The 9,446-nt window shown below is 46.9% G+C and overlaps 1 protein-coding gene across 2 annotated transcripts; it reads left to right on the top strand.

The window, feature by feature from the left end:
* Positions 1-3,187: 3,187 nt before the first annotated feature.
* On the top strand, positions 3,188-5,955 carry Mixl1 (Mix paired-like homeobox). 2 transcript variants are annotated; one of them, XM_028755215.1, is made up of 2 exons: positions 3,188-3,580; positions 5,653-5,955. In XM_028755215.1, the coding sequence occupies exons 1-2, from the start codon at positions 3,188-3,190 to the stop codon at positions 5,953-5,955; spliced, it is 696 nt and encodes a 231-aa protein (XP_028611048.1). The 2 variants fall into 2 exon arrangements, with proteins under 2 accessions (XP_028611048.1, XP_028611047.1); XM_028755214.1 differs by having other exon boundaries at positions 5,629-5,955.
* The last annotated feature ends 3,491 nt before the right edge of the window (positions 5,956-9,446 follow it).

Below are 9,446 nucleotides of genomic sequence, written 5' to 3'. Positions count from 1 at the left end.
AGTGAAACAATGCCGAAGGCTATGAAAGTCCCCCCCCCGCACCGTGTGTCTGTGTGTGCACGGGCATGTGTGTGCATGAGTACATTCGTGCCTCCTTCTTTCTGTCTGTCTTTTCTTGAGGCAGGATTTCCCTATTATATAGCCCTGGCTATCCTGAAACTCGCTTTGGAGGACCAGGCTAGCCTCAGAATCATAGAAATCCTCCCTCTTGCCTTCTGAGTGCTGGGTAAGAGTTTTTCTTCCTTTCACTTCCAGTTCCAACCCAAGTCTTCTCTGTATCTGGACAAGGGTACATCCAAGTACATGCAAAAAAAAAAAAAATCAATTCAGAGCCAGCAAGATACTGAGGAGATAAAAGTGCTTGCTGCCAAGCCTGTTGGACTGAGTTCAATCTCTGGACTTACATAGCGGGTGGAGAGAACCATTTCCCACAAATAGTCCTCTGACAACTCATGTGTGCATATTCACAAGTGCAGGGAGAGAGAGAGACAGAGAGACAGAGAGAGACAGAGAGAGAGAGAGACAGAGAGAGAGAGACAGAGAGAGAGACAGGAGAGAAAGACAGAGAGAGAGAGAGGAATGGGGGAGGGGAGAGGGAGACCCACAGACAGACAGAGACATAGAGAGACAGAGAGGGGGAGAGAGAGAATAAAAAAAGAAAAGCCAAATTTAGAGTAAAAGGAGGAGAGAATGGAGTGTCTCTGAGGTCTTGTTCAATACATATTGCAATATGGGACAAATCTAAAGGAAAAGAAAATGATGCTTGCTGGTTGGGTTGAGGGTTCTCAGATCACAGATTGCACTGTGATCTCTGGCCACACTCAGCCCCAGCTCCCAGGAGTACACAGCCTGTCATTATTTACTTCAGCCCATTTCCCTGCCCTGTAGTGTTCCTCTTGAGCAGCAGAAGGTGGCAGAGGACAATGATGGACAAAGGACCCAGGAGGACTTCCACAAAGCAGGCTGAAGAATTCCTACAGCTCAGAATCCAGCCTGAGTCTCTAGTAGACTTAACTGTCACTGGCAAGCTCCTACTGTGAGCAATAGTTATAGACCTCTGATTGCTTCTTAGGCTGGCTTTCTTGGAGAGTAAAACAGGAACACACACACCTACTATATAAGAAGATACACAAGCACAGCCTGGCACAGGCATACATTGTTTTTAAATAATTCATTTTAAACAATGGATTTTAAAATCGAGTGATGGGCTGGACATGTAATTCAGGGATAAAGACCTTGCTGGAATGCACAAGGCCCTGGACTTGGTCCTAAGCATCGCAAATAAAAAGAGAAGAATAAAAGTAGGTATGAACTGTCGTGTTCAGAAGGCCGAGGCAGGGAGATCTCAAGTTCAAGTCCAGCCTGGGCTATATAGTGAGACCCAGTCTCTAAATTAATTTAAAAAGAAATGCTAGAGGATGTAGCACAGTTGTTATGGTGCTTGTCTGACATTGTTTGATCTCCAACATTGCATAAAACCAGACATGTGTGGAATGTCTGTAAATATAGCTTTGCGTCGTGGAGGTGGGAAGATCAGAAGTTCAACGTCATCCTTGGCTACATAGAGAGTTTGAGGCCTGGGATACACATGACCCTGATGTATGTATGGGGGCAGAGGAAGGAAAAAAAAAGCAAGAAAAATAAAAATCTGATTTTCCATTCCATACACCACTGTGAACCCGAAAACTCTGTTAAAGAAATAGAAGAGGAAAGAAAGGGAGAGGGGTTGGAGGTGTGTGTGTGTGTGTGTGTGCCAAGACACTTCCTGCTACTACTCTGCTGGTGGACGGCTCAAGCCTAGACCTCTCTAGGCCGCTTGATGATCACCTGGAAAAATCGCCCATTGTAAAGATATACCCACTTGCTGCTCTTCAAAGGATGAAGATTCAGTTCCCAGCACTGTGTCAGCTGGCTTACACTCTTCTTGCATGTGTATTAGCATACATGCATATTAATTAGCATACATGCCTATTAGCATACATGTGTATTAGCAGACAGGATGCGTTCATGACCAGCACATTTGCCTTCTCCTGTGAGACGTTTCATTTGCACTGAAGAAGAAGCAGGGACAGGTCCTGGGCTGTGCTATGGAACACACTGTGCTATGGAACTCCCTCAGCAGGGAGCCCCTTGGAGGCCTTGCAAGCTGTGCTCCATGCTTCTGCGCCCTTCGGCATAACGCTACATGCCTCTGATTTCTCTATGAAGCAAGTTAGTTTCTGGTTCAACAGATGCTCACTGGGGGTCTTGCTTAGGATTTTCCAGTCCCTGGGTCCTATTCTCAGGTAAGAAGGTGGGGAGAGACTTAATATGAATCAGTGAATGCATGTATGCACGAGTGGAAGCAGATAGAGAAGCCGCAAGCAACTAAACTTCAAATCAGCGTAAAACAAAACGGGAACCTTAAGTGAGCTCCAGGGGACAAAGGAAACAGTAATGGTATCAGAGGGAGCAGAACCTTCAAGGAGTGGTTTTATTTCTTCGGGGTCTGAGCACCGTTGGGATTCTCTAGGAGCGCTAACCCCGAACAACTTCAGCCCGCCCAGTTTACAGCATCCTTGTTGACAGGTCACAGATATTTGAGGCAGGAGCAGCGTCCCTGCTCAGGATGTGCGCCTGTCCCCTTTGAGATCTCTTTATCTTCACCCCCCTCGGATTCAGGATGTGTCAGGGTGGTTTGCCGAGGGCAGGGCTAGGCTGTTTAACCAACCTGTAGTAAGGTCTAGCACATCGCAGGGGTGGTAAATAGCGCCTTTGATGGTGACAGGCGGACAGCAGGCCAGGCGCAGCGCGGGAGACCTGAGAACCAGGCCCCCTGAGAGATTCAAGCGCTCTTGAGGGGCATTCTGATCCAGAAGAGGGGATTCTGTCCAAGTCTGGCCCGCACTTTGGACGACCCCACCGGAGCCGAGCAGTTCTAAGTATGTGGATTGGTGGTCCGGCTGGCCGGCGGATGGGCGGGGAAGGGACGGAGCGGCCGGGACTCAAGTTCGCGCCTCCCTCTCTCCGTCCCTGGGTCAGCGGAAGCGATTATTCCCGCGGCGTCTGGCGGGGCTGGGGCGGGCTCGCACCCCGAGGAGACGCGGTTTCCCCGCACCCACGCCTTTGATGGCGCCGCCGCCCCCTCCCCGGCTCCGGGCCGCTATAACTGCAGGCGCGCGGAGGTCCCGGGAAGTGTCCGGGAGTCATGGCCGCAGCAGGGTCCCAGCAGCTCCAGTTCTCAGAGGGCGCCCCTTTCCCCACCTTCCCGGTCGTGCACCCCGGAGGGCAGCTGCTCCCGGCCGCCCGCCCAGCCGCTGGGCTGCCCCCGGCGCACCCCGACTCCCGCGCCCCAGCGGCCACGCCGTGCTTTCCAAGCCGGGGCCCCAGGCCCGCAGCGCAGAGTCTCGCCGGCCTGGATCCGCCCGGACCCTCCAAAGGCGCGGCCGCCCCGTCGGTGCCACAGCGCCGCAAGCGCACGTCCTTCAGCTCGGAGCAGCTGCAGTTGCTGGAGCTTGTCTTCCGACAGACTATGTACCCCGACATCCACTTGCGGGAGCGCCTGGCTGCGCTCACGCTGCTCCCCGAGTCTAGGATCCAGGTGAGTCGCGGTCGCAGCTGCGCACTCGAGTGGTGGTACTGGGGGGGGGGGGCACAGGCTTGTTGGGTCATTTATTCTGTGGGGAAAAGTTACTCTCTTTGAACCTCATGGTTCCAGATTGCAATCTAGGGATGCCGCGTTACCATGTGATCCATCTGGGCAGCTAGGAGGCTTGCGGACCCAACCCATCGAAAGGTCCTAGCAGTAACAAGATGGGTAGTAGTTGTGCTCTTTCCCCGCGTCCAGAAAGAAGACAAAGGGGTCTGTGTGGGAGGTGGTGCAGTCACGGACCTTCTTCTGGCTTTGATTTTTAAGTAGCAGAGCAGGGTTGGATCACCAGATATCTTCAAAACAAGCACTTTGAAAAAATAATGTCACTTTGAAAAAATAATGTAAAGTGAGTTTATAGTCTAAGGTTAGATCAGAAGCTTCTCTCCTCTCTCTCTCTCTCTCTCTCTCTCTCTCTCTCTCTCTCTCTCTCTCTCTCTCTCTCTCTCTCTCTCTCCTCTCCCCCCCCACCGTGTGTGTGTGACAAGTCCAGGCTGGACATCAATTCACAATCCTCCTGCCTCAGCTTCCTGGGTGCTTGGATTACAGGTGTATTCCCCCAACACCCAGTTTAGACGCTTGCTTTCTTGACAGTCTGTGCCTGAGTGTATGTAGTTTTAGGTAGGAGGCCTCATTTAATCTCAAGGGAGGGTGGACATTTAGTGTTTATTTTTCCAGTACTTAGAATGGTTATTCAACTGTCACTTTTTTACCCCCTCCAGACAGGGTTTCTCTGGGTAGCCTTGGGTATCCTGGAACTTGCTCTGTAGACCAAGCTGGCCTTGAAATCAAAGATCTGCCTGCTTCCTCTGGGATTATAGGGGTGCCACTATCTCCTGGTTTCAACTGTCACTTTCTTTTCTTTTCTTTTTTGTTTTGTTTTTTTCGAGACAGGGTTTGTGTAGTTCTGGCTGTCCTGGAACTCACTCTGTAGACCAGGCTGGCCTCGAACTCAGAAATCCACCTGCCTCCGCCTCCCAAGTGCTGGGATTAAAGGTGTGTGCCACCACCGCCTGGCTAACTGTCACTTTCAACAGTTGTCACTGTGGGCTTCCAAAGCAGGACATCTTCAGTAGTATTTGTGGGGAAGTAATAAAGACATTTACAAACAGAAACGCGCTTTACTGAGGAAAAATACCTACTTGGTTTAATGAGGGAGTCCAGACTTTGAAATTTGAATGTTGGTCACCAAAGTGGAGTAGCCTTGTTGCCTAAGGACTGCAGGTATCTACTTCCATGACCCCTTTTCTCATAGCAAATGTCTCCATATAAGGTAGACAGAAGCTAAGTGTGATGACACATGCCAGAAATCCTGGGGGTAGAAGAATCAAGGGCACTCTTGGTGCTCTCTCTCTCTCTCTCTCTCTCTCTCTCTCTCTCTCTCTCTCTCTCTCTCTCTCTCTCTCTCTCTCTCTCTCCCTCCCTCCCTCCTTCCTTGCCTCCCTCCCTCTCTCCCTCTCTGGCTGCTCTGGGAACTAGCTCTGTAAGACCAGGCCTGCCTCAAACTCGCAGAGACCCACCTCTGTCTGCTGGGATTAAAGATAGGTGCTGCCACCACCTAGCTGAGTCCCTGTCTTTAAAAAAAAAATGTGTAAAATGGAATACAGACAAACAAATCAAGTATAGCAAGTGTATACAGAACCAGACATCATTCCAGCTTTGCATCTGAGAATGGCTGAGAAAGTTTGGAGCTCTGAATGTCAAACCATCAGCTCAAGTGCTTTCTGTAAGTCACAGACTGAGCAGACAGCCATGGCTAATATATAGCTCTGTTTGTAGAGTGTTTGCCTAGCATGCATGAAGCCCGGAGTTCAATTCTTATCACCACATAACTCCATTTCTGCAGCTTGTAACTCAGCTCTGCAGGAATGGAGGAAGGAGAATCACAAGTTCAAGGATGGTCTTCCTGAGTTTAAGGCCAGCACTGGCTAGAGATGCTATCTATCTCAATCAAACCTCAAACAATCTAACAATAAAAACCCCAACCCAAAGCAGCCGAGCAGTGTTTTTCCTCCTGTCCCCAGGTGTGGTTCCAGAACAGACGGGCCAAGTCCAGGCGCCAGAGTGGGAAGTCAGCTCCGCTCTTATCCTCAAGGCGGGAAGTCTTCCTCCATCACCCTGCTCCTGGGACTGAAGCAAGGTGTTTGAAGCCTCAGCTGCCTCTGGAGGCAGAAGTGAACCCTGTTCCGGATCTCAGTATGGCTGGAGGAGGCGTCTGTACAGCTGGTTCTCAAAGTTTTGAAACTTACTCATCTCTCTCTGAAGATAGTGGCTCAAAGTTGGACTCTTGGGAGGAGCACATCTTTTCTGCCTTAGGTAATTTCTGAGGATTCTGGGAGAGTTGAAGACGCACTCAGGGAGACCTGGGAGAACGCTATCGTGTCTGATCTCCTGACTGGTCATGGCCTTGGTTCTGAATGACCTCTCATATTTAGGTCTCCCTCTCTGACACTGAGCCGTTACTGCTGGCTTGTTCCAGTAGTCACCCACCCTCCCACCCAGAAGTCACTGCAAATCTCTTAAAAGTGCACATTATAATTTGGTCCACATCCTCTGGGTTATTCTTATTTTTCAGACTGATTGTTCAGAACTTGTTTTCTTCATGACAACCCCCTTTCTCAGCAGCGGCTGTCTTCTCGCAGTCCCTCCAGGACCCTACAACGTGGGTTCACCCACTCTAACTCACGTTCTGTACTTTTGACCTTATCACTAAGATTGATTACTCTTCTTATTGAGTCTTTCTGTTTTGTTCTTGACCTTGCAGTGTAAGTAAGGGTGCCTTGAACTCCTGTCCTCCTACCTTTATTTGCCACTGTGACTGAATGTTGCTATTTTTGTTTAAAATTGTATTTGATATTAACATATATATCCAAATCATTGGATGTTATTTTTTTGCTTAAAATTGTATATTAACATATATCCAAATCAAGCTGCTTAACACATGCATGACATCAGTCACCTTCCTTTTTTCTGTGATGATGCAATCTATTAGCAATTTTCAAGTATATGAAATGTTGATATTAGCTATAGCCATTACCACAGAGTTTTTCAGCTTCTCTCTCCTGATTGTCTCTCCTAGCCATCTCCTCTGCCCAACCCCACTTGACAGGTTTCTCATCTGGACTGGTCAATTTTGCACTCCATCAGTAAAGATGCTCTTTCAAGCTCTTACAAGAACCCCATGGCTCTTGTTCCCCACTTTTTTTTTTTTTAATTGCTCTATTTGGGAATCTGTGGCAGCCTCCAGTTACAAAACTGTTACACCCTGTCTGTAAGACTGTCAAGCACACTTCCAGTCAACGACATCATCTTTTAGCTTATGCAAACCTTAAGATCATTTACCCACAATGTGCTTCTCTATCTGTCATTCCTTTCTGGTTGGGATTCAGTGAAAAAGTTTCTCTTTCAAAACAACTAAGGTGCCTCCCTTTCTGAAACCTGAATTTTTCCTAACTAATCTTAATTTTTGCACCTGTTACTTTGACAACCATTTTTCTTAGCACTTGTTACGTTTCCTGTGCAACATTAGTGGGTTACTAAGTGTTCCTCACTACTACTCTTACACAAATCCCACTGAAATGAGCCCCGTTTTGAACTGAACTCTGTTTTCCCAGACTGCAGCGCTGGGAAAGTTGGAGAATACATAACGAATGACTGAGAAAAACATTCTGAAGAGAACTTTCTGCATATATAGTGCATTAAGAATTTGAGTAAGCGTATTTGCTGGGCTGCTGAGATGGCTCAGTGGAGGTAAACATGTTGCCACCAAGCCTGACAATCTGAGTTTGATCCCCAAGACTCTCATGGTGGAAGGCAGAATGAATTTGTCTTTTTGACTTCCACGTGTGTGCTATGGTGTGCACCCACATACAACACATACAAAATAAAGAAAATCAAGAAAACATTTAAAAAGCTTATTGTCTTAGTTACTTTTCCGTTGCTGTGATAAACACCATGACCAGGACAACTTATAAAAGAAAGGTTGATTGGGCTGACAGTTAGTTACACAGGGGCAGCATCCATGATGGAGAAACCAAGGCATGATGGCAGGAAGAGCTCACATTTGGAAACAAGGAGGGCAGAGTACTGGGGATGTGTAGGCTTCTGAAGTCTCAAAGCCCAACCCCCAGTAACACACATCCTCCACAAGACCACACCTCCCAATCCTTCCCAATTCCACCAATGGAAACCAAGCATTCAAACAGTTATAGGAGTCATTCTCATTCAAACCACCATACTTACCTTTGCTTGTTCAAATAAGACTCATGAGTATTTTGGTTTCAGAATTTTTCCTCCTATTTTTACATTCCTAGTATATGTAAATGACTAAGTGAACTTAAGATCTATTGAAATACTGATATGGTAGTTTGAGGTCTCACCATCAGAGGTTCACACTTAAACTGGTGACAGTTTAGATGATAGTTTAGGCCAATTGAGAGGATGCAAATCCAGTGACAAGATGGAGAAGATCTCAGAACACCTTAAACTTTGTGGTATACTCAGAATCACTGTCAAAAAGAAACCATGTAGTTAGGGGTTAGAGATATGGCTCATCGATTAAGAACACTTGTTGCTCTTGAAGACGACCCAGGTTCAATTCCCAGCATCCACATGGTTCCTAACTTTCCTTAATTCCAGTTCCAGATCTGGCCTCTTTGGGCATCAGGCATACAAATGGTGCACATATGTACACACAGGCAAAACATATATACACATAAAAAACAAAGACAGATAGACAGGAAGACAGGAAGAAAGGTTTTTTCTGAGACGGAGAAAAAAAGGAAGGAAGCAAGGCAGAAAGACAAACAGGAAGACAGAAAGATTTTTTGAGACAGGATTTCTCTGTATAGATCTGTATGCCCAGGTTAGCCCTGAACTCAGAGATCCACTCCTCCTGAGTGCTGGGATTAAAGGCATGTGCTACCACTGCCTGTCTGATTTTGTCCCCCACCCCCCTCTTTTTTTTTTTTTTTTTTTAAAAACTCTGAGACAACATCTTACCAAGTTACCCAGGCTAGTATTGAATTCACTCTGTAGCCCAGGCTGGCCATGAACTTGTGATCCTTCTGCTTCAGCCTTTCAATAAGCTGGGATTATGGGTTTTACTCACAGCAGTCCTGCTCAATAAAGAAAACTTAATAGGTAAATCTGTTTATTTTGCACTCTCAGTGACCAGCGAATTTGACTTTTTAGAGCTGGTGTTGAGTAACTGAGATCCATTCTCTTGGCTCCATCTGGCCCTGGGAGCTTTCTGTAAAGCTGCAAACATGCTCACCAGTGTCAGCATCGTTCAAGCCCAGGCACATCTGACTCGGAAAAACTACTTCAATTAGATAGTGCTTCTTCCCTTAACAAAAATAAACTTCAGCTATATTCTTAGGCACAGGCTCTGCTGTCGACACACAGCACTGAAGGACAGACAACGTACAAATTATGTCTGTCTTAAGTGATATTCAAGGTTAAGTAATACTTTAAAAAAATGTCAAAAACATTGACTGACTTCTAGGCGGAATATATTACATTTAGCCTTCTGCCGGGTCCATACTAAGAAAAGGTTTACTTGTTTAGTGTTTCCACAGTGATCTACTCACAGATGAACAACAAAACCACCTCTCCGTGAATGATACTGGACGGGGCTGACTGCCAGATGATCAGAGCTGGACATGGTGAAGTGCATCTTAAGTCCCAGCTGCAAAGCCTGCTTGGGCAACACTGTGAGAATTTGACTTAAAATAAACAACAACAAAAAACATAACAGACCTGGCCACCAATCTGTACTGTATCGCCTAAAAACTTAGCAGAAACTGTCATTCTTATA

The sequence above is a fragment of the Grammomys surdaster genome, unplaced genomic scaffold (genome assembly GCF_004785775.1).
Source record: "Grammomys surdaster isolate TR1022 unplaced genomic scaffold, NIH_TR_1.0 126051, whole genome shotgun sequence".
NCBI lineage: Eukaryota > Metazoa > Chordata > Mammalia > Rodentia > Muridae > Grammomys > Grammomys surdaster.
This window is presented reverse-complemented; position numbering and strand designations above follow the sequence as displayed.